At 45.5% G+C, this 26,283-nt stretch overlaps 1 protein-coding gene across 17 annotated transcripts in view; it reads left to right on the forward strand.

Moving 5' to 3' along the window:
* The window catches only part of SLC4A11 (solute carrier family 4 member 11), a 461,140-nt gene that overhangs the window by 296,234 nt on the left and 138,623 nt on the right, over positions 1–26,283 (forward strand). For 15 of the 17 annotated variants that reach the window (XM_073649336.1, XM_073649316.1, XM_073649323.1 and 12 more), the window contains exon 2: positions 14,293–14,361. In XM_073649336.1, coding sequence (XP_073505437.1) covers positions 14,293–14,361 — 69 coding nt within the window. Of the gene's footprint in view, positions 1–784; positions 1,211–14,292; positions 14,362–26,283 lie in introns of those variants that run through there. The other 2 variants (XM_073649392.1, XM_073649384.1) reach the window with 2 other exon arrangements.

Consider the following 26,283-nt stretch of genomic DNA (forward strand, 5'->3'; position numbering starts at 1 on the left):
CAAAAAGCTCTGCACAAAAAATTCCTGTAGATTTAAAGGGGCAGCGCTGTCCACCGCCGCCCCGCTTCTGTCAGTCACATTGGCGTAAGCGGGGATCTCCTAACTGAAATATAAACTGCGCCACTACTGCTTCCAGGTGGTCTCTGGTATTGCAGCTGAGCTCCATTTTGAAATGAATTTGGCCAAGTTGCAATACTGCATCCATCCTGTGGACTGGGGGTGGCGCTGTTTTCATTTCAGGGGAAAAAAAAAAAGAATACATATAATTTTCTCCCTGGTATTTAATGCAGCAGAGCCGAGATTGGTCCTGCAGGGCAGGGGTGAGTTATGTGGAGACAAGTGGATGAGATTTCCCGAATCTCGCTTCGGGGAGACCCAGCGATCAGACTGGTTGCATTTGAGCCTGTCTGACCGTCTGTTTCCCCCCTGAGATGTGCGTCACCAGATGTGCCTGGCGGTCTCTTATCTCTCCCTGCACGCAGTCATGGTGTTGGGGGTGTCGTGGACGCTCGCTGTCAGCGCAGATAGACCCTCGTCCTCCCGGGGTGACAGGACGCACTCGGCTCTTGCATCCTTGTCTTAGATGGCGGAGCACCAGGATCTGCTCACCTCTTCGGGAAGGCTGTAGATCCCTAGATCCCGTCTGATCATACGCTGAGGCTCGGCTTGTGCTTGCCGTCTCCCTCCAGCAGCAGCCGCTAACTGCGTCGCCCCTCCCTGCGGTCTGCGAGCCCCTGACATCCTCGTACCTTGCCTATGGGGTCTGTGCCATCTGCTGGGGTCCGTGGGCACACACGACTTGGCTTGCCGCACGCTGTGTCACTTCCATTACTCAGCTGATCCTCCTCTATTGATCAGATGCTGGAATGTGGCTCCGGCTGAATTCTTGGCTCGGAGTCCCTTTATTATTTCGCATCGACCTCTCCTGGCTTCTTCCCTTTTTTTCCCGGTCACTGGTCAGGACTGGTAGCAGCGATGGATTATCCCAGTGCTGGATGATGACTCCACCTCGTTTCCCTGCACACCAATAGCGTCCTATCCAGAGATGCTCTGCCTTCAGTAACATCCCTTCCTTCTACCCCAGCACCTCTGTGGCCCCTTAAATCCTACTCTTGTTTTTCCTTCCACCAAGTTTGTAGGAGCCGGGGTCTTCCTTTTTTTTAGTCATTTACTATTTATTTTTTCCCTCTTTTTCCAGCTGTCATCTCAGGTGAGTCGCGCCTTTCCTTATAAATTCTGCATTAATAATTGCATTGCACTTTTCTTTTGGATATTTGCACCTTGCGCTGACACCTGTTGCATGGGGCTGATTCATTGTGTAAAGTCTCCTTGTGTTTGCTGCGGGGGAGGTCAATTCCAGCTGTGCTATTCCAGTAAATGACTCCTCGACTTCTGGGCTGTGCAGAATTAATAGGCTGTGGATGTTTTCTATGGTCATTGCACATTTCCATATAACCAGAATTATAATCTTCTACATTATACACTTTTATGCCATTATTAACGTGTTTCTCTTATTCTGTAGCATCCCATGCTGATATTAGACCGGTGTCGTCTACATCTTCACCCTCCTATTTTGTCATGTTGGCCCTTTGGTGGTTTAATATGAAATGTATGGCTATTTTGGAAATTAGGGGACAGTAATGGGGTCCAGTCTATCCCTGAGACGGCAATTATAGATCAAAGGGATAGGTCATATATTAATTGATCCTAGCTCGCATTGCAACTCTGTAATCAATGCTTATTGCTGATTCTTCAAGATATTTTGCAGAAGCCATTTAGTACCGTGGACTGTTCGTCTGATCCCATCGTTGTCCTTTGCATTTTTTTTATTGGCAGGATTATAGTAAATTACATTAGTTTAATTCTTCATACTTCAGCTTGTACAGTAGCTGACAGATGAGGAGATAAGGATTAATTGTACCGGTGATGATCCCGGAAGTCAGTGGTTTGCACAGTGTCACAGATGTCCTGTTCACACCAGGGCGTTATGTATGTGGGGTTTCCAGAGATTGCTGGCTGCACGCTGTGTGTGGGTTGTAGCAGTATCCTGCAGGATGACTGGGTTCCTCTTGCTGCTTCCCGCTGTGTCTTTTAACACTTGAGGGAGACATTGTCTTCTGGAATTGGGCTGTATTTGGTATATAGCGGTGCTATTTGCAGATCAATTGGGCATGTTTATTTATGTAATTCACATACTTTCCTATGAATAGTTTGTGATTTGCTCCTAGGATGACCTGTTCGTGCAGATTAGAGGACCAGATTAGTATAATTTGTTCTGGTGTCTCGGTTTTTTTTTCGTTCATCATTCGGAGTGATTATAAATTTCACATTATGAAGACTATTCTGAAAATCAGAACCACAGATGAGAACAGCAGCAGAGCGTTTTGCCCATGCTGTATTATAGATACTACTATATTGAGCCTTAATGCGGTTGGCCCATCCACAAAATACGCGATAAGTCATTGATTGCCAAGACCACCACGATCCCGAAAATGGGAATTTGGAGTCCTCTCGAATCGAGCGATGGTTGAGCATGGGAAAACGCTGCTGCTTTCATTGTCTGAGATTGGCAGAGTACGACTCGGCTAATGGAGACCCTAGAGCATTGCTCCTCGCAACGTGGGAGGGGGTCAAAGTGGTTGGACCACCAGTGATGAACACCTATTTTATGGATTAGTAATAAATTGTTTTGGTGGCTGAATTCCTTTTAAACAGCCTATACTCCTTTTTTAGGTTGGGTTAAACTGAGACCCTAAAATGTACATGAGCACCGTTAAGTGAAGCCTAAGCCCGGGTGACCCCACCGTACGCAGCTTTGGTAGGGGAACCTGGCTGCAAGCGTTTACTTCCTCCGTAGAAATGAGAAGTGTTAACGCGTTTCACATGTGTCTGAGTCTCCTTGTAGTAGCTCTCTGCTTTTGCGAATTGTTGAGAGTCCTAAGTAGGTCTCCCTGGTGCATTGTCGTAGAGGTGAGTGTCTTGGCTTTGCCTTTGTCCTCACTCCCCAACGAGAGCTTTCTAAATAGAAAGGTCTCCCATGAAGACCACTTCGATTGACTATAGAGGGTGAGCGTGGAGTATCTGTCCACAGTCTCCACTTTGTGTCTGTGCCTGAAACTTTCCCAAACTTTAGTTTTCCAAAACATTCAGCGTTCCTCACAGAGCTGCACCTCTTCTTATCTTACCTATCGACTTGTCCTCTCCAGCCCAAAACCGCCTTTTTCTGTCTCCATTACTCCTCTCATGCTTCACCTGTTCTCTAGAATGATCTACATTGTACCTAACTGTACTGCGCTCTTTATCCAACATGTTAACGTGTGAAAGGGTTGCAGAAAATTAATTGCAGAAATATTGATCCTGCTTTAAAATTTGGAGACCCGGAGCCCATATCTGGTGGGCGGGAGCCTTTGTATGGCACCGTATTGCCTTCTAGGGTCAAATAAGTCTGCAGTAAAGATTGCGTCCTACTGCTCCGAGCTTACAAAAAGCCGTAATCTGTCTAGTCATTCTCTAAAGTTGGCCAGACCTTAAAAACTGGTTTAAACCATCCCCTGTACATATGCACACTTGGTTCGGTTGACCGTGCAGGTCTTCTCGGTGGGGATATGGGCAGTAATCTGCCTTCAGACACCCCTCACGGCCTCATATTTTCCTTGAAAACCAGGATTTCGCATGGTAAAATCAAGATGCCCGCTATTTCATTGTTGTCGTTGTGTGAAAAGCTTTATACTTTGGATGGTTGACCGATCCTGCCAAGATGGGCACCTTATGAGGACCCGAAAAGGGTTGTCCTCCTCCTCTGTATAAACCTGTGCTTATTTTAGGCTTAAAAATATAAATGCTATATCCGGCCGTCCCTCCTCACTGCTGACTAGGTCCCCCTCCGCTCTCCTTGCTTCTTCTGGCTGTTGTGACCAAATCTAGGACCACTGATGGTGAAGGGTCTGATGAACCTCAGCGTCTGGACTTCAAGGACTCCGCTAATATTTGTTCTGTCCCGATTTAACCTCTTTAATTGCAAACTACTGTTGGTGCAAATTGCACAGAGGATAATAATCGGCAGTGATAATTTGCGTATCCTATCTAATCTCGTGTGACTCCAGGGTAAAGCGGAGGCTGAACTCCATTAGCAATTTATATTGTAATCTGGAGATCCCGCATGATTAATCCTCGCGTATCCGCTGACCAGTGCGATCCCGCTATCTGCACAGAATATTCCTCGCCGCGGCGCTCTCATCTCGGGTGATGAACACTTCACTTCCTGACGTTCTGCTAAACCTGCAGAATACGAGTCGTCCTGAAGAGCCGGGAACGGAGATGAAAACTTATGATCTCATTTCATGATGTGAACGTCTCCGATCCCCGGTGCTGCACTCGGAAGAACGCGTTGGCTTCTAGTTGACGCTTCTTGGCTCTTCACTCGTTATCAAAGCGTTTGTCTGAGCTCTAAAAGAAGGTTACAAATCTTTCTCGCTCTCATATTATTATTTTTTTTTTCCTGTTTATTTCTCTTATGCTTTTTTTTTTTTTCTACCTTTTTGTCTCTTCCGTGCTCTAATCTATTTCTTGCTTTCAATCTCCTCTCTCGTGGCACACTCGTTCCTATCACTCTTCTGCAATCTTTCTTGAACCTTCTCGCTGTCTCACTATTTTTCTCACTTTGTTCCCATCTTCCTTTCTGCGTTCTCGCCGGCCTCTCGCCCGCCCCCTTTGCGTTCATAATCCGCGCTCTTCGGACCTCGGGTTGTCTGTTTGTAAACACATTGCGGATTATGCAGGATTGATTTCTCCTCCTCCTCGCGCTCTCTGGTTCGCTGGCATATACCGTATGTGCAGGAACACAACTACTATAATACTGCCCCCTATGTACAAGAATATAACTACTATAATACTGCCCCTATGTACAAGAATATAACTACTATAATACTGCCCCTTATGTACAAGAATATAACTACTATAATACTGCTCCTATGTACAAGAATATAACTACCATAATACTGCCCCCTATGTACAAGAATATAACTACTATAATACTGCTCCTATGTACAAGAATATAACTACTATAATACTGCCCCTATGTACAAGAATATAACTACTATAATACTGCCCCTATATACAAGAATATAACTACTATAATACTGCCCCTATGTACAAGAATATAACTACTATAATACTGCCCCTATGTACAAGAATATAACTACTATAATACTGCCCCTATGTACAAGAATATAACTACTATAATACTGCCCCTATGTACAAGAATATAACTACTATAATACTGCCCCCTATGTACAAGAATATAACTACTATAATACTGCTCCTATGTACAAGAATATAACTACTATCATACTGCTCCTATGTACAAGAATATAACTACTATCATACTGCCCCCTATGTACAAGAATATAACTACTATAATACTGCTCCTATGTACAAGAATATAACTACTATCATACTGCCCCTATGTACAAGAATATAACTACTATAATACTGCTCCTATGTACAAGAATATAACTACTATAATACTGCCCCTATGTACAAGAATATAACTACTATAATACTGCCCCTATGTACAAGAATATAACTACTATAATACTGCTCCTATGTACAAGAATATAACTACCATAATACTGCCCCTATGTACAAGAATATAACTACTATAATACTGCCCCTATGTACAAGAATATAACTACTATAATACTGCCCCTATATACAAGAATATAACTACTATAATACTGCCCCTATGTACAAGAATATAACTACTATAATACTGCCCCTATGTACAAGAATATAACTACTATAATACTGCCCCTATATACAAGAATATAACTACTATAATACTGCCCCTATGTACAAGAATATAACTACTATAATACTGCCCCTATGTACAAGAATATAACTATTCTAATACTGCCCCCTATGTACAAGAATATAACTACTATAATACTGCCCCTATGTACAAGAATATAACTACTATAATACTGCTCCTATGTGCAAGAATATAACTACTATAATACTGCCCCTATGTACAAGAATAACTACTATAATACTGCCCCTATGTACAAGAATATAACTACTATAATACTGCTCCTATGTACTAGAATAGAACTACTATAATACTGCTCCTATGTACAAGAATAGAACTATTATAATACTGCTCCTATGTACAAGAATATAACTACTATAATACTGCCCCTATGTACAAGAATATAACTACTATAATACTGCCTCCTATGTACAAGAATATAACTACCATAATACTGCCCCTATGTACAAGAATATAACTACCATAATACTGCCCCTATGTACAAGAATATAACTACTATAATACTGCCCCCTATGTACAAGAATATAACTACTATAATACTGCTCCTATCTACAAGAATATAACTACTATAATACTGCCCCCTATGTACAACAATATAACTACTATAATACAGCCCCCTATGTACAAGAATATAACTACTATAATACTGCCCACTATGTACAAGAATATAACTACTATAATACTGCCCCTATGTACAAGAATATAACTACTATAATACTGCCCCCTATGTACAAGAATATAACTATTCTAATACTGCCCCCTATGTACAAGAATATAACTACTATAATACTGCCCCTATGTACAAGAATATAACTACTATAATACTGCCCCTATGTACAAAAATATAACTACTATAATACTGCCCCTATGTACAAGAATATAACTACCATAATACTGCCCCTATGTACAAGAATATAACTACTATAATACTGCCCACTATGTACAAGAATATAACTACTATAATACTGCTCCTATGTACAAGAATATAACTACTATAATACTGCCCCCTATGTACAAGAATATAACTACTATAATACTGCTCCTATGTACAAGAATATAACTACTATAATACTGCTCCTATGTACAAGAATATAACTACTATAATACTGCCCCCTATGTACAAGAATATAACTACTATAATACTGCCCCTATGTACAAGAATATAACTACTATAATGCTGCTCCTATGTACAAGAATATAACTACTATAATACTGCCCCTATGTACAAGAATATATCTACTATAATACTGCTCCTATGTACAAGAATATAACTACTATAATGCTGCTCCTATGTACAAGAATATAACTACTATAATACTGCCCCTATGTACAAGAATATAACTACTATAATACTGCCCCTATGTACAAGAATATAACTACTATAAAACTGCCCCCTATGTACAAGAATATAACTACTATAATACTGCCCCTATGTACAAGAATATAACTACTATAATACTGCCCCTATGTACAAGAATATAACTACTATAATGCTGCTCCTATGTACAAGAATATAGCTACTATAATGCTGCTCCTATGTACAAGAATATAACTACTATAAAACTGCCCCCTATGTACAAGAATATAACTACTATAATACTGCCCCTATGTACAAGAATATAACTACTATAATGCTGCTCCTATGTACAAGAATATAGCTACTATAATGCTGCTCCTATGTACAAGAATATAGCTACTATAATGCTGCTCCTATGTACAAGAATATAACTACTATAATACTGCCCCTATGTACAAGAATATAACTACTATAATAATGCCCCCTATGTACAAGAATATAACTACTATAATACTGCTCCTATGTACATGAATATAATCCTGCCCCCGTGTATATAATATACTGCTTTTTCCATCCCCCCCCTGCTGACCCCACATTTCCGCCCGGTCTCCGGTGTAGAGCGGTAAGAGGCTCAGATCCTTTCTCTTACGCTGCTCTCTGTAATTACAATCAAGCTCAGAGGAAAATTAATCTCCCGGTTTAATGATTTTTAAATAACTTTCTACCATGTGCAGATGATATAATTTAGTCCATTGAACTGGGGGAGCGATGTAATGTACAGTCGTTATGTTTGGATAATCCTCTGGGAAATCAAATGTTATCGTGTCCTTAGCGTCTCGTATGTGTGAGAACCGATACGATAACGGGTTGGATTTATGAACTGTTGTAAATTAAGACCAAGGTGTTTGGTTTTTATTTTTTTTATTGCAGGCTACTTGATAAAATTGACTTCTTGACCGTTTTTCTGTTTAGTAGGACCTCTCTTTTCATTACTCCCAATATTTTTCCCCATAGACGGTAGCTTACGGTTGAAATCAACAACATAGTACCGTCTGGCTCCGTGGACTTCTCGATGAGCCGTGTTACCGACCTATTAAGAATCCTTCAGCTTTCGAACTACCAGTCAACTTCAGGACTCGTCCAGAAACCCAGAGTGGTGGGGGACTCCTCCGATGAGTGATGTTATCAACTCCACTTGATGTGTTACGAATAACCCATACCTGAATCGTCACCACCCCTCTGGGGACAGCCCGTCATCTGACCACAGATGTAATCATACAATGGACTTCCGATAATAGTCCTCCCAGTATAATGGACTTCTCATTCCATTCGGGGTGGTTTCCTTCAATTTTTTTTTTTTTTTTTTCGGTGATTTTTAGATAAACCACTTTACAGAGAGAAATTGTGTTCACTTCTCTAATTTAGGAACTTATTTTGGCAGAGGGATCGACATCCAAAAAGTAAAAAAAAAATAGGACTTTGTAGGCTCTTTGATGTCAGCTAAGCTACGGGGAACATGTCGCCAACGTTCATTGAAGTTTGCTAATCCCACCGTGAAGCTCCAAAAAAAAAAAAAAAAAAAATTTGCAAGATTCCTTCATTAGGAGTCGGTGCAGTCAATTTTTTTTTTTTTTCAATGGGTGCTAAATAGAGTTGGGCAAAATGATTAGCAGGAACCTGGTCCAGTGGCAACGTCTGAAGCCGCCGGACCAGAGCCCTGAGAACCTCCTGCTACCTTCCGGCAACCCTGACCTCTTCTCATTAGTAGACATTGTGTTGGGCCTACTACTCGGAAAAGGCACCGGGGATGCCGGCAGATCGGAGGAGGTTCTCATGGCTCCGGTCCTTCAGTAACCTCTGCATACCTTAAGGGTTTTCTTTTTGGCGTGTGCTTGGAGCATGGCCTCCTAAAGATAACTTTTGGAGCTTTCCATGAACGTTTTCCCAAAACTAGGTCTCGGCCAACGAATATGGCCATCTCCAGAACTGGATATTTTTGGTGGTCGTAACCATTGATATCATAAGAACAATATCAAGTGCAAGCTGCCATTATCCTTGAGCAAGAGTCCCCCCCAGGGCAAGTGTCTCTGGATGCACGAGTCACGGACTAGAAGCAACCATCTCCTCAGTGTTTAAGGTCTCGGGAGCTTTATTTCTTTCTGATTTTATTAATAGATTTGTATAATAAAACATGCGACTAATTAAAGCTGCAGGGCGGCTGACGAAATTCAGAAGGCGATACGAAATAATAGGCCACGAGGCGATCAGCTGGGAGCTTTCCATACGCTGTCATTACCGATAATGGAGTCATCTCTGCGTGCCGTAATTCATCACGTGGCCTCTTGTCGAAATCATGAACTGGAAGTTTGAGTTTGTGCTTCAGCTGAAAAGCCAAAACTTCCAAGTTGCTCGTCAACTATTGTAATCTGACAGCGGCGCCTGGGGGTTAAATACAGGGGGATCCTTCTCGAGGGAATACCACATTGAGTATTTACTGTGAAATTCTACACGTCAGTAGCTGTCATAATTGTCTTTTATTGGATAGGACTGATGAAGAACACGGTAGGCAAAGTTCCTAATGATTATTGAATGGCAGCTATCATTGAGGTTTTCGTCAAAAAAAACAATTGGCCAATTTCCAGATGGTCCTCCCATTTATGCAGAAGGGCTTTAAGGACTACTTTGTTAGAATTATTAGGCCTGCAAGCATTTTGATAAGGTTGCAGGGTATAGGTTATTGTCGGTGCGTCCTTATGTTGAGTAGATTATTTGCTTATTGTCCTGAAAAGTTGACTGATAATTTTCCATTGTCATAACTCTCAAATAATTTGGCTAGTCTTTTAAAGGGCCAGACAATAACCTCCCATATTTCCGGACACCATTTGCCTAGTACAGTGTTTTCCCTCTGAAACCAAAGTTCTCCAACTTCTGGTGTCCAGTTCTGACCCCCCCCCCCCCCCCCCCCCAAACCACTGCTCAAGTGTTACAGTATAGGTACCCATGACTGCAAATGAAGGATCAAACATAGTCTGATGGTATCCAGAAATATTGAAGTCTATCGGTATTGTTTGCCCTTTGAAACAAGAGTTCTCCAACTCATGGTGTCCAATTCTAATCCCATCCAATACGAGCCTATCGAGGATGTTGGCCCTTTGAAACTAGACTTAAGTCAAAACGTATACAGCTGGTGTCCCAACTATAACTCGTATGGCCTGGTCAAGTGGTGCTATGTTGTTACCCATGACTCTCAACTGAGCTGGCTGATGTTAGAAGGATCAGGCAATTGCCTCCATATTTTTGGGCTACAGTGATAGGATTGTTTTTTACTTGATTTAGTTTTAAATGCTATAAACAGTGGCACCAAAAGGTTTAGGTCGTACATTTTAAGAGATGTAGAAAGTCAGATTTCCAATAAATCGGTGGTGGGTCCGCTGCTTACCGCTGTCCGAGTGGAGAGCAGAGTCTTGTTCTGGAGGACTTGGAACACCAATGCCCTACATGGACAATTGTGGAAAACTTCCTTTCTTCTTCGGTGGTGCTACATGATAGATGGTGGTCAAGCGGTGATCACGTCCTATTAATTTTATTCCTTATGGATCCTTCTCAGAAGACCTTGTCCATTCAAGATAACACGTTTTAGAAATGGTTTATTCTTCTCTTGCAAAGCAATTTTGAGGGTGTTGCCCCAGTTCATAGATCGCATGCTGTACCTATGGGTACACAAAGTTGGGACTTTTTGTGCATTTGCTTACGGTTACCTGGTTAGTTAGATGAGGGCTTATCTCTGGCACTGGGATGGGTGGAGAAGTTGAGCCGCCGTTGTCCGGAGCCGGTCAGCATCTTGGTGTACATGAGCGAGTGTTCTGACTTCGTCTCCCTCGTTATTCGCCTGCGGGACTTCATGTGTTTCCAGCTTGGAAGCATCCGGGGAATGTGTGTTTTTTTGTTTTGTTTTTGGGGGGCACAGCCTCTGATCAGTAATCCTGGAATAAATGTCTGCTGGTGGCTTTATTACAAGCCTCCGAGCATGTGAATTTAATAACCCCATCCCTGTCCAGGGTCGGCTCTCGCAGGAATGCAGCCGGCTTATACAAATGATCCGCTCTGTCCTCCCGTTGTTTGGGCTTCATCTCCTGACTTCTCTGAACTGAATGACGTTCTGCTCGGGATAGATTTTTTTTATTTATTTATTTTTTTTGCATTGGAAAAACTTATTTTTAAAAAAAACAAAACCGTTTTCCGATCCGTCATCGTTAAGTTCAATTATTATGTTTTTTTTTTCCAGCCATTTTTAGTTACGCCTCTGGGTAACAACCAAAATAATAACCATATTTCATAAAAAAAAAAAAAAAAAAAAAAAAATTAATGGTAATGTTTTATTTAATTTTTCCCTGATTTGTTGAGTCCGAGAACTGGCTCCTTTATCAAAGCGACCATTAGCTGAGAGCGGTGGCTTCCTTGGGTTTCTAATATTTATGCTTTTGCTGATGATTGGACTTTATTTTTCAGTCTTTGATGGATATATTATAATATAATCCTCCATTATCGTCCTCCTGTGTCCTTGTGGACGTAAAGTTGCCATTCTGGGGCGTCAGGAGAATATGATGTCATAACTGGAAATGGTGGTTGGTGATGTCATAGCTTCTTTTTTTTAGATAGGTCAAATTCTTTCTGAATTAATAATTACATGTCTGTGATGTCATAACTTATTGGCGGCTCAATAGGCGTTTGGCATTAATGGCAGATAAACAAATAGTTTTCAGTGATGTCATAGATCGGCAGAGGTGATGTCATCACGTCTTACTATATAGGTGAGCGCAGGGGACGTCATCGCGTCTTACTATATAGGTGAGCGCAGGGGACGTCCTCGCGTCTTACTATGTAGGTGAGCGCAGGGGACGTCCTCGCGTCTTACTATGTAGGTGAGCGCAGGGGACATCCTCGCGTCTTACTATATAGGTGAGCGCCGGGGACGTCCTCGCGCCTTACTATGTAGGTGAGCGCAGGGGACGTCCTCGCGTCTTACTATGTAGGTGAGCGCAGGGGACGTCCTCGCGTCTTACTATATAGGTGAGCGCCGGGGACGTCCTCGCGCCTTACTATATAGGTGAGCGCCGGGGACGTCCTCGCGTCTTACTATGTAGGTGAGCGCAGGGGACGTCCTCGCGTTTTACTATGTAGGTGAGCGCAGGGGACATCCTCGCGTCTTACTATATAGGTGAGCGCCGGGGACGTCCTCGCGCCTTACTATGTAGGTGAGCGCAGGGGACGTCCTCGCGTCTTACTATGTAGGTGAGCGCAGGGGACGTCCTCGCGTCTTACTATATAGGTGAGCGCAGGGGACGTCCTCGCGTCTTACTATGTAGGTGAGCGCAGGGGACGTCCTCGCGTCTTACTATGTAGGTGAGCGCCGGGGACGTCCTCGCGCCTTACTATGTAGGTGAGCGCCGGGGACGTCCTCGCGCCTTACTATGTAGGTGAGCGCAGGGGACGTCCTCGCGTCTTACTATGTAGGTGAGCGCAGGGGACGTCCTCGCGTCTTACTATGTAGGTGAGCGCCGGGGACGTCCTCGCGTCTTACTATGTAGGTGAGCGCCGGGGACGTCCTCGCGTCTTACTATGTAGGTGAGCGCAGGGGACGTCCTCGCGTCTTACTATGTAGGTGAGCGCCGGGGACGTCCTCGCGTCTTACTATGTAGGTGAGCGCCGGGGACGTCCTCGCGTCTTACTATGTAGGTGAGCGCCGGGGACGTCCTCGCGTCTTACTATGTAGGTGAGCGCCGGGGACGTCCTCGCGTCTTACTATGTAGGTGAGCGCAGGGGACGTCCTCACCGGTGCTCATGTTCATTTAGTGGTGTGCAGTGATGTCATCGGTGCCCATCTATCCAGTTAGTAAGAAGTGATGACATCAGTTGTGCATGTGTAGGTGACACCATCGCTTGCTTGTAAATGGCTGGGTTTATTTCGATCATTTCACAAGTTTTTGTAGAGCTTCTTACTGAAGTTAAAGCCAACCCAGGAGTGTAGCTGTCGGGGTGAGGGAGGCATCTATAGGTGACCTCTGCCATCCTGGGGGCCTGTATAGACCTGGCCAGGTTGTGAAGCCTTCACCCTGGGCAACTGTAAGCCTAGTCCGTCCCGGCTGTGTAATGACACCGTGTTACTTGATCGGTTACCATGAATTTTTGTTGACCCTATCCTGGTTTGTCTTCTCGTTTACTATGACTGTAATTACTTTTTGGCCATGAAGCGAGGGGCAGCGTCCGTCCTTGGAACAGATTTTGTAGGAGGCCATTAAAGGGTTGTGTTTTTTTGCTTCTTTTGGCTTTCCAACCAGTGGCTTGTGGTGAGGTTTTTGGACGTGTAGATCAATTTTATGAAATCTTGCCCAGGTGTTTTTTTTTTTTTCGGGACTGGTCATGTCGGAATTGTCCAACTATTATTTCACTAATACGCTGGTGTTTATTGATCTCTCTATTGATCAGATGGATGACCAACGGGTCATAAAACCGTGGTGGTGGTGGTGGTGGTGGTGGTGTTCGTGTTTGTTTTAAATCATCCAAAAAATGAATTCAGATGCTTCATTTTACCTTATTTTGGTAACATGATGTTGATGACCTCAGATGGTCCTCTAAACTCACCATCGGTGGCCCTTGTTGGCCCCCCTGGATGATGGAAAAGGACACCTTTGTCACCCTTTGTTTTCTAAGTGATGCAGCTCTTTCCATAGTGGGAAAATGGGCCACCATAGGGTAGCTTCTGAGTCAGCAAGATGGTGCGAATGACGCCTAACGTGTCGTGGACGTCTTTGCAGAAGACTCGGTGGACATGGACCTCTTGTATGAAGCCTCACAGTCCGTGTAGGATGGTGGAAACCTTTTACCCTGTGCGCCTAGAAATCTACCGCCACCTACCCAACAATCACACAGTCAAAGATGGGCAAATATCTGGTAACCTATAGATCACTAATTTTACCAAACTTCTGACGTTGTTTTGTGGAGATCTTGGTGCAGAGATCACCCACCGGCCAGGATGAAGGGGTCCATTTTCTCGGCCCCTTTGTCGGAATACCGATACTGACTTATCGCTTCGTCAAACACCCACTGAACAAGACTATGAGCCCATCATGTGAACATTTCTTAACTCTGCTTTTCCTTCTTTCCGCAGAGAGCCCCCCAGCAGCGATGTCCAGGAATGGATTCTTCTTTGAAGAAGGCACTCAATCTTCAGTCTATGGTGAGAACATGTTCGATATCTTAGGCTAGTACGAATACTATGCTGATCTTTTGCTACTCCCCCAGAGCTGCGCTCTGAATTCTGCTACCTCGGATCGGTCTAGTGTTGTATGGACAGGCACACACCCTCTCTTAGCACGTAGGAGAGTGGTTTCGTTTGTGTCCCCTCCCCCCACCTCACCCCTCCGGTAACTGTCTGCTCGGATGGATGGAGACATCAGACGCGGAGGCTTTTGAAGTCGACTGCAGCAGTTTTTTTTCCCAGTGTTTTCCCATTGCGCTAATTGTAAATAAATGCATTGACTTTTACCAGATCCATCAAAAGAGCGGAGATCAAAGCCCGCGACCGCCCATCTTATGAAGCGCATTAAACACTGAGAAATTAAACTTGTGCCATGGCCGCATTACATGTGTCTGTTGTGAGTGATGTCCTCGGAGCAGCTGAGATGTCCGAGATCAAGTGAAAGCGTCACCGGCCTCCAATATAGAAATGTGCTAACACCGCTCTGATCACCGCCGAGCCTTTCCGGGACGTGTGGCAAAACCCAGCTCCCTAGGACCCCCCTCACTGACCAGACGGGACCTTTGTTTCCCCCTATAATTGCTTCCATCCTGCAACTTCATGTTCTTCAGGATTGTCCAGGACCCTGATATTGACGATCTATCCGGTCGGTGGGGGTTTGACACCATCACAGATCACAAAGCCCCTTAGAGATGGTAGAAAGCCCCTGCAAGATGTATCTGCCGGCGGCTCGTCCTCCTGTAGGACAGAGGGGATTTTACCACCAGCCCTTCTCTTCTCAGGAAAGTCCGAAGACCCCAATAGACACAGGGGATGGCTGGCCCGTCATGCGGAAAACTGCTAGATCCATGCAGATTTGCTCCATTGTGCACCTTTGTTCAAAGAGGAGCCTAAAACAAGTCAGTGTAGTATGGAGAGGCAGTGAACTGTACAGCAGACACGGCGGTTAGTCCCTACTTCACTACATGCATTCACATGATGATCACCCCAACAAAAAGTTGGTGGTTAGACGAGCAATGCAAGGCACAGAGAGGTGTGAATTTTTAGGGTGCAGTACAGTTTAGGTACTTAGGTACACTCCTTAAAGGGAACCTATTACCAGTCTAGTTAAGGAAAGAGTGAACAGCCCCAGAGTAGTGATTTTTATAAACAAGTGCTCATAAGGGTCCCTAATGTCCTCACCCCCCCCCCCACCACCGGCAGGGCACAACTTTCTATCAAAAGCTTGATCTTTCAGGTTGCTTGGTCCCACAGCTCTTCGCGGCAGCTCTCGGAGTGATAGAGCAAGATCTGGCACTTTTGCGGTAACCCAGCGTATCACTATGATGATCCTGTGTGATAACCGCTCAGTAGAGAGCGCTGTAGGGCTGGATTAGTGCAAGGAGCCATGTCTAGCGAGATCTTTTGACTGCGAGAGCGGACACTGAACGTTGTGGGATCACGATCCCTCAGCCTGGATGTTCAAGGTCTGACCCTATTAGGGGGGGGGGCATCAAGGACCCTTCTTAACGCTTTTGTTTATAAAAATCAACAATATGGGGCTGCCCACTCTTTAATTAAACGAGAAGGACCGTCCCAAATTGGTGATGGGTTCTCTTTTTGTGAAAAATATGTCTTAAAGGGTAACGGTCGTCTTAATTTTTATTTCATAAATCAATAGTACACATGAAAATAAAAAACTTTGTAATGTATCTTATCAGAGAAATCTGCTTTTTTCTCCTCCTGGAATGAGCTTTCACTTTCGATTCATAGGTAAAATCTTTATTCGGTGAAGACAGATTGTTACATTACTGAGATTCTACTGTCCGCTTCTGTGGAGAGGGGAGGAGCTCTGCCCCGGCTCCTCCTCCTTCTCTCCCCTCTACAAAGGAGATGACAGTAGAATCTCAGTAATGTAACAATCTGTCTTCACCGAATAAAGATTTTACCTATGAATCGAAAGTGAAAGCTCATTCCAGGAGGAGAAAAAAGCAGATTTCTCTGATAAGATACATTACAAAGTTTTTTATTTTCATATGTACTATTGATTTCTGAAATAAAAATTATAACGATGGTTACACTTTAAATTGATTTTTTTTTTTCCTGAAAAATGTTTCATCGGAGATGTGTTGTGAGATGTCCGCTTTAGAAATAAATTCTGATGCTCTGTCAGGAATCCTGGTAATGTCACTGTGATGTCATCACTTGGTAATGTCACTGTGATGTCATCGCTGCTCCTCGTGGCCGTAGTGATGTCACTCCCGTGTGCCCGTCCTTTTCTCCCTGGAGGATTGGACTTACAAGGCCTCATTATTTCCTTTGCATTATGGCTTCTTCCCCGTGCTCGCTTTCTTCAGCGTCTCGCAGCTCGGGGGAGCCTCCGGCTGTTCGCAAAGCTTTTAAGACGACAGCCTTGATTTTTGAGATCATTAAATGGAGCAAAGGGCATTTCCGTAATTAATTGCTGTGCAAAACTGAGCACGCTGTGGGATGCACGCGGGTGCGGCCGGCTTGGCTCATGTCCTGCCGTAGAAGAAAACAATGACAGCTCCTGCCATATAGTACCTTCACAGTAAAGGTACTATACGGCAGTGGGGCCGCTCCTCATCACCTCCCAATCTGTTATTAGCTTAATGTATGCAAAGTCCTCTTTGAAGCGTCCCAGACTAATTTGTTCTCTCCGCTGTCTCTGCTGCTGTTTAAAGGGATAGTAACTTATCTAGGATGAGAATGTTTTTGATTTTTTTTTTTTTTGGGACAGCCCTCTCCATAGCTCCATTTTTGGTTTCAGGACTGTGTTCCTCCTTTACAAATATAGTATTGCCTGAATGGACTGCTTGTCTCGGGCACTGGTTGGCGTTTTTGGGGTGCCAAAGTGGCCTCAGATTATTTTCGAAGAGTAGATCTGGTGTGAGCCTCTTTTTTTGATGTGCTACCACTTGGCACCTGTGACCAAGACATCATTGGGGGAAGAGGAGCTTGAGGTCAATGTTATCCAGTACAAAACTCCTTATGAAGCTCGCTCCTCCTGGTATTGGTGACCATCTTGGAATAGCTCGGCACTTGGATCGATCACTGTCCTCTTCACTTCCCATGCCCCATTGTTGGGGGTGCCTTGTTTTCTCTGGTTGGGATTCTGTAGGTTCTCCAATTCCATAATGAGTGGGGAAAGTGTAAACCCTTAGGTGAACGCCTCCTTCCACTTCACATTTTTATACTTATTAGTTTGCTCGAAATCTGGAATGGAAATGTGCTCCAAGTTGGCCAACCATTGGTGGAACCATCATTATCTTTGGCGCAGCACCTAAAATGTGTTTACCTCAATCCAGTCCCAATTTGGGGACCCCATACGCAATAGATGGGTGCTGACCAAAATTTTGGTCAGCACCTATCTTGCCTGATTCCTCTGTACACGAGTGCTTTGGTGATCTCCTACAAGAGATCGACTTCGGCTTATGTTTTTAAGAACAAAAGAATTAGCAGTCCAAAATCGAGAGGCCCCCTTACTTATTAGACCATCACCGAGCCCGCAAGTATGGGGGAGCCTTGCGTTTTGCAAACTTTTTCCCATCTCAGGCAATGATGATCTCTAAACACTAGGGCAGATTTCATTAGCCGATCTTTATTACAAAACCCATGCGAGGTGAAGGAGAGCATGCTAAGTCCATGTTGATGTTGCCTCTGCTCGGACTCTAACTCTAATGCAGCCGCAATGCAATAAGTCAACACTACGAGTCATTAAGCCACCATTGATCCATTGATCCTTTCCACATGTTCTGAATGGGGAGAGGGGAGAACCTCTGCTTGACCCATTTTTGGCAGGAGCTTATATCCTCTCAAGATAAAAGGATTCACAATCCATCGGTGAGGGTGAAGCCCCCATACTTATAGGATATATGACAAGTTTCCTCCCGAAATCACTGGAAATTTCATCATTGAGTATGGGATGGGTGGGGGTTCATAGGATGCAGTGAACCCAAACTAAGAGGGTTGACCATTTTGAGATTTGCTAATGGGTTCCTCACCAACCAGTTGCACAGGGATAGACTGTGACAACCAGAGCTGCAACTTCTTTTTTTTCTTTTTTGAGCTCAACCCCATTGGAAATGAAGGGGAGAAAGTGTGTGACGGACTTGGCTGAACTTAAATTCTCATCTGTGTCCCCTATCCTGTAGCTGCAGCAGGAGCCTCCCCCTACTGCCCTGTTTGGATGAGGCAGAAGATCTACAAGCCTTGCCTCCTTGGCCAAGAAGACTGGTTGATCTGACCAGTAGGTGAAGATGGATCAGGAGATTAACCCTCATGTTCTCTGTTCTTGGCCAGGCTCTTGTTTTTCTGCTCTCTCTTCCGTGCCCGTGGTGTTGCGGGTGAATCATTACGGCGGGTGATGGGTGACACGTTCTTCTGCTCTTATCAATGTGTCCTCATTTTGCTGGAGACGTGCCATCTCCATCACTTCTGAATATCTCGCTATGTTCTTGCAGACTAGGAGGAGAGTCAGCATTTCTGTATTTCAGCTCCGTGACCTGTCAGGTCTCACAGAAATATCACTCTTATTAGACGCACAACTAAGGGGAAAAAAAAAAGTCCAACTCAAATTGTGCTGAAGCACCAGCTCGTGGTCCTCAGCTTCGCGTGTCAGGAGCCGTCGTGCTTGCCAGGCCTTGCGTTCGCATTTAAGTTTTATTTTTGGTGACTTTTTTTCCGAAGGGACAGGAGATTGCAGGATGGTCACGACCATTGTGATCATTTCTCTGGTTTGGACATTTTTTGGGATGCTGCTGGAATATAAGATTTTGGAGGGCAGCCACCTGGATTACATGTTTCTGGTCTAGAGTTTGAATCCGTTCACATTTTGCCCTCCAGTGGTGTGAAAATATTTTATCATATCCAATCCCTTGTTCTCCAAGAGCCAAGAAATTTCTTCTCCTGAGTCTACATCTTTACGGGATATAGTGGGCGAGATGGCGGTCAGCTACGCTCCGTGGTTTAAGGTGGCCGTACTTATTAGCTAAATGACTAATGTACCCTTTGAATAAGTCGATTGACCATCTAATATGCTTAGTGGTGTCCACAGTCCTCCAGTGACCGAAATCTGGAGAGATCTGAAAATCTCACGGGAGATGCGCCACGTCAAGATCTGTTGCTAACGGAGTGTGTATGGAGGCGGCAGGAATAGCTGTTGGGACAACTACCTAAAACTGGTTGCACCTTAGACGAACGGCAGCCGGTCCCGCCAATAGTAGGAGGCTCAGCTGAAGGTCTACGGTGTATGGGGGCTTCCCAACTCTCCCTCAACAGATGAGGTCGGGTGAGCTAAGGATCTGGCCTGTCCGATTTTGGACTGCTGATCGTTTTGATCGAAAAAACATTGCCGTAGAGCACACGGGAACGTTCCTCTGAATGTGGGAGTCGGGCGAATTATGGGCCGAATTCTCTACTGTGAGTGGGGCCACTAAGTTTTTAGACTGCTTTATGTTTCGTAGGCGAGGTAACCTACATCATAGGACTTAACCAAACAGACGGCAGAGAAAGCAATCTGATAGATGTTTTGCCTTCACTAATGGTCCTGACAAGCTGCGCGGTCCCGGAGGCGTGTTATCGGCCGTACAGATGTTTGTGTTCTTTCTTTTTTTCTCATTCCATAAATTCCTCAATAGCTTTTCTATTTTTTTTTTTTTTTTTCTTCCCTAATGCTGCGTCCAAAGCGGTCAGGAACAATGCCTCCTGCAGGTGACAGCTCCGCAACCCCACCGCCTGCCGCCAGCATTGCCCAGAGAAAGCGCACAGATAGTCCTGCTGTTAGTTCTTAGTTTTCTACCACAAACTCTTTTATTACTCCGTGTGGATGAAATCTCAAGCACAAGAAGTCTTGTTTAGGAAAACCCCATGATTTCTGTGCAATACCAGGCGGCTGCACAAGTTGGGTAAAGCCACAGCCAGTTGACCTTAGAGAAGTCTTTGCGGTTAGAGGTCTAGCAATAAAAATAGAACTTTCCATCCCAAATTCGGACACCATTGATAGGTTTTTAGGCACGTTGGCTTCCTGGCTTTTTGAAGACCACCTTTTGAAATGTTTAATAGCACATAAGTCATTTTTAAGGGTCTTGTGAGAAGCCTCAGTCGGGTCCATGGAAATTCTTTCATATCAAAAAGCTTTTTCTATTCTTTAGCACCTTAAATTATGGCTGGTAGTCCTTTCCATTCTTCACTTCCAGGAGCTGCATTGCTCATTTCTATAGCACGGCCACTCCACTTCCCTGTCGTGGCCGCCGAAGAGTCAGAGAAGGGGGCTGGCTAAGCTATTGATGTTGAATGGTCAGGCAGCAATATTTACACACTGGAAGTGAAGCTCCTGGGATCGGACACCTGAACCATATAATTCTCGTTGCAGTACTGCATTTCTCCTGTAGTGGCCGCTATAGGGAAAATGTATAGCTGGCTGCAGATTCTTCCGACGATCACAGAGATTAGAGGGAAAGTAATTCCCGGTGCTGCTGTCACTGCCGTCATTGCCTGTGCTTTCACGCTCTGAACCTGCAGCTGGGAATTCCTCCTCCGCTGTGACTTTCTACTTCCTGAGCACCTTCAAAGTGCTCGCGTCTGCCGTGTCTTTTTTATTTCGCTACGGTTTGGGCCGGATTTGGTCGCTCGCTGCATTAATTCCGCAGCCGCTCCTTTGATGGCCGTATTCATTAGCCGACACTTTCTCTGTTTTGCAAACAAGGGTCTGATGGCTGTATGTGCTCGCCTAATATTATGATTATGGGGTCGTTAATGAGCGATTATGGGGATTCTGGAGAGAGACAATCGGCAACGAAGCAAGATTAGGGGGTACGTGTCCGAAAATGGGACGCAACGGGTTTTCAAGCATTATTGAATTATTATATATTCGTGTTTGCCATTTTGTTCTGACAGTTACTGACTTGGTGTAGTGCCCCCTGGTGTTCACAGTGTATATCACATGCATGTCACTGTTCCTGCACTGCAGAGCGGCCAATAAAAATGGCTTCCTGCTTGTCAGGGATGGAGCGGACCCTCTGCCAGTAGTAAGAAAAGCCCATTGGTAATGTTTTGTTTTCAGTTATCCAAACTCCATGGTACAATTAATATTTAACTACCTGCAGGGGAAGTTACTGGGAATCATATTTATTGCTGCCAGAGGGGGAAGGAGAATGCCTACCATGTTTAAAAGTACCATATGGGTTAAAGAGTGAATATATTTATAACTCTTCTAGTGGGAAGGAGATCAACTGGTTCTCACAGGAAATATATTTATAGCTGCCAGAAGTAGGGGGAGACTGATTTGATTGGAAATTTTAAAAGGGGCTATATTTAAGACTAGTGGCAAGGAAATGAACCTTTTTCTTAAAGGAACTATATATACAGCTGGTGAGCATGATGGAAAATGACTTGGGAATACATTTCCAACTGCCAGAGGGAGAAGGAGACTAACTGGGATCTGTATTACTGCCACTAGAAGGGAGGAGGAGATTGACAGTTCACTATATTAAAAACTAAAGGGCTAGAAGGCTGACTAGAGACTAATTACAGCAACCAGAGAGGGAGGGAACCTGACTGAGATCTTATGAAGGTTACATTTACAACAGTAAGGGGGAGGGGTGGGGATGGACTGACTACTTATAGAGACTATATTTACAGCTTGTGAGGGGGAGACTTTCTGGGAAGGGAACCATGTTTACAGCTGCTAAGAGGGGTAGAGTCTGATTCAAGAATACATTAATAGATGCCAGAAGGGGGAGGAGACTGATTCGGGGATATATTTACAGCTACCAGAGGAGGCAGGGGTCTGAATTTGGGAATATATTTACTGCTGCCAGATGGGGAAGGAGACTTACTTGGTTGCTTATAAATGTTTGTAAAAATATGTATAGGAAGAGAATCTCTTTTAACAAGTTACTTGAATCCTAGCGGCTTAGGATGGAACGGGGGTTCACAATGTTTTTGGGCTGGTATGTCTGTGCCATCAGCAAGACTCATGCATTGGTCCAGTACGTAAAGTAACCTGGAAATATCTGTAGATTTCCTCCTGTGACGGTAGGGAGCTGCGGCCACCCACACAGGGGTTAAAGACGCTCTTAGTCTCTTTGGCTGGCAGCCACATCTACATACAATATGAAGTGAAGAAACAATCCACCTAAGTGCGGTTGTGTACGAGCCGAGCGTCGTCACCCCAGCACTGTAGTGTCTCGTCTGCGGAGCCTCCTCCTATACAGGCAGCACGCAGTGCACAGTCATATACTCAGACGTACACTCTCTAGTACCCTCCAGGGCATTTCACAATGGCCGCTGGGTTGTGCCAGTTACAGAATAGCTGTTTTGTTTCACCCTTATGTGATTTTTGGCCATTAATGCCGGAGAACGTTCCTGATTACCCGGTTTATTAACTCTGGTTTCCTGCTATAAATGAATGATCCTGGATTCTTCTCATCCATAGTACAGAAATAGTCCGGAAGTTGTACTTTATATATTGTACAGAAAATATAATAACGTAGAATACAATAAGAGCATCAGAAAGTAACAATCTCTGCTGTCCAGAATCCCAGCATGTCTATCAGCCATATCCTCCTCCTTCTACTCCCGCTTCCTCAAACTCAATGTGGACAGATCTGGACGCCGCATCTTTCCCCCATCTCGCGCATCTTTCCCCCATCTCGCGCATCTTTCCCCCATCTCGCGCATCTTTCCCCCATCTCGCGCATCTTTCCCCCATCTCGCGCATCTTTCCCCCATCTCGCGCATCTTTCCCCCATCTCGCGCATCTTTCCCCCATCTCGCGCATCTTTCCCCCATCTCGCGCATCTTTCCCCCATCTCGCGCATCTTTCCCCCATCTCGCGCATCTTTCCCCCATCTCGCGCATCTTGTATATGGAGGGGGTGCGGCGTGTGTGTGTAGGGTATATAGTGTATGGAGGGGGGTGCGGCGTGTGTGTGTAGGGTATATAGTGTATGGAGGGGGGTGCGGCGTGTGTGTGTAGGGTATATAGTGTATGGAGGGGGGTGCGGCGTGTGTGTGTAGGGTATATAGTGTATGGAGGGGGGTGCGGCGTGTGTGTGTAGGGTATATAGTGTATGGAGGGGGGTGTGGTGTGTGTGTGTAGGGTATATAGTGTATGGAGGGGGGTGTGGTGTGTGTGTGTGTGTGTGTAGGGTATATAGTGTATGGAGGGGGGTGTGGTGTGTGTGTGTGTAGGGTATATAGTGTATGGAGGGGGGTGTGGTGTGTGTGTGTGTGTAGGGTATATAGTGTATGGAGGGGGGTGTGGTGTGTGTGTGTAGGGTATATAGTGTATGGAGGGGGGTGTGGTGTGTGTGTGTGTGTAGGGTATATAGTGTATGGAGGGGGGTGTGGTGTGTGTGTGTGTAGGGTATATAGTGTATGGAGGGGGGTGTGGTGTGTGTGTGTGTGTGTGTGTGTGTGTGTGTAGGGTATATAGTGTATGGAGGGGGTGTGGTGTGTGTGTGTAGGGTATATAGTGTATGGAGGGGGGTGTGGTGTGTGTGTGTGTGTGTAGGGTATATAGTGTATGGAGGGGGGTGTGGTGTGTGTGTGTGTGTGTAGGGTATATAGTGTATGGAGGGGGGTGTGTGTGTGTGTGTGTGTAGGGTATATAGTGTATGGAGGGGGGTGTGGTGTGTGTGTGTGTGTAGGGTATATAGTGTATGGAGGGGGGTGTGGTGTGTGTGTAGGGTATATAGTGTATGGAGGGGGGTGTGGTGTGTGTGTGTGTGTAGGGTATATAGTGTATGGAGGGGGGTGTGGTGTGTGTGTGTGTAGGGTATATAGTGTATGGAGGGGGGTGTGGTGTGTGTGTGTAGGGTATATGGTGTATGGAGGGGGGGTGTGGCGTGTGTGTGTAGGGTATATAGTGTATGGAGGGGGGTGTGGCGTGTGTGTGTGTGTAGGGTATATAGTGTATGGAGGGGGGTGTGGCGTGTGTGTGTGTGTAGGGTATATAGTGTATGGAGGGGGGTGTGGTGTGTGTGTGTGTGTAGGGTATATAGTGTATGGAGGGGGGTGTGGTGTGTGTGTGTGTGTAGGGTATATAGTGTATGGAGGGGGTGTGGTGTGTGTGTGTGTGTGTGGGGTATATAGTGTATGGAGGGGGGTGTGGTGTGTGTGTGTAGGGTATATAGTGTATGGAGGGGGGTGTGGTGTGTGTGTGTAGGGTATATAGTGTATGGAGGGGGGTGTGGCGTGTGTGTGTAGGGTATATAGTGTATGGAGGGGGGTGTGTGTGTGTAGGGTATATAGTGTATGGAGGGGGGTGTGGTGTGTGTAGGGTGTATAGTGTATGGAGGGGGGTGTGGTGTGTGTAGGGTGTATAGTGTATGGAGGGGGGTGTGCGTGTGTGTAGGGTGTATAGTGTATGGAGGGGGGTGTGGGCGTGTGTGTAGGGTGTATGGAGGGGGGTGTGGCGGGTGTGTAGGGTATGGAGGGGGGAGTGGCGTGTGTGTAGGGTATATAGTGTATGGAGGGGGGTGTGGCGTGTGTGTGTAGGGTGTATAGTGTATGGAGGGGGGTGTGGCGTGTGTGTAGGGTGTATGGAGGGGGGGGTGGCGGGTGTGTAGGGTATGGAGGGGGGTGTGGCGTGTGTGTAGGGTATATAGTGTATGGAGGGGGGTGTGGCGTGTGTGTAGGGTATATAGTGTATGGAGGGGGGTGTGGCGTGTGTGTAGGGTATATAGTGTATGGAGGGGGGTGTGGCGTGTGTGTGTGTAGGGTATATAGTGTATGGAGGGGGGTGTGGTGTGTGTGTGTGTAGGGTATATAGTGTATGGAGGGGGGTGTGGTGTGTGTGTGTAGGGTATATAGTGTATGGAGGGGGGTGTGGTGTGTGTGTGTGTAGGGTATATAGTGTATGGAGGGGGGTGTGGTGTGTGTGTGTGTGTAGGGTATATAGTGTATGGAGGGGGGTGTGGTGTGTGTGTAGGGTATATAGTGTATGGAGGGGGGTGTGGCGTGTGTGTAGGGTATATAGTGTATGGAGGGGGGTGTGGCGTGTGTGTAGGGTATATAGTGTATGGAGGGGGGTGTGGCGTGGTGTGTAGGGTATATAGTGTATGGAGGGGGTGTGGTGTGTGTAGGGTGTATAGTGTATGGAGGGGGGTGTGGTGTGTAGGGTGTATAGTGTATGGAGGGGGGTGTGGCGTGTGTGTAGGGTGTATAGTGTATGGAGGGGGGTGTGCGTGTGTGTAGGGTATGGAGGGGGGAGTGGCGTGTGTGTAGGGTATATAGTGTATGGAGGGGGGTGTGGCGTGTGTGTAGGGTATATAGTGTATGGAGGGGGGTGTGGCGTGTGTGTGTAGGGTGTATAGTGTATGGAGGGGGGGTGTGGCGTGTGTGTAGGGTATATGGTGTATGGAGGGGGTGTGTGTCGTGTGTGTGTAGGGTGTAGGGTATATGGTGTATGGAGGGGGGTGTGGTGTGTGTAGGGTGTATAGTGTATGGAGGGGGGTGTGGTGTGTGTAGGGTGTATAGTGTATGGAGGGGGGTGTGGCGTGTGTGTAGGGTGTATAGTGTATGGAGGGGGGTGTGGCGTGTGTGTAGGGTATGGAGGGGGGAGTGGCGTGTGTGTAGGGTATATAGTGTATGGAGGGGGGTGTGGCGTGTGTGTAGGGTATATAGTGTATGGAGGGGGGTGTGGCGTGTGTGTGTAGGGTGTATAGTGTATGGAGGGGGGGTGTGGTGTGTGTAGGGTGTATAGTGTATGGAGGGGGGGTGTGGCGTGTGTGTAGGGTATATGGTGTATGGAGGGGGTGTGTGTCGTGTGTGTGTGTAGGGTGTAGGGTATATGGTGTATGGAGGGGGGTGTGGTGTGTGTAGGGTGTATAGTGTATGGAGGGGGGTGTGGCGTGTGTGTGTAGGGTGTATAGTGTATGGAGGGGGGTGTGGCGTG

This window comes from Phyllobates terribilis, unplaced genomic scaffold (assembly GCF_046119375.1).
Source record: "Phyllobates terribilis strain yellow unplaced genomic scaffold, ASM4611937v1 Scaffold_1__5_contigs__length_1240528914, whole genome shotgun sequence".
Taxonomy (NCBI): Eukaryota; Metazoa; Chordata; class Amphibia; order Anura; family Dendrobatidae; genus Phyllobates; species Phyllobates terribilis.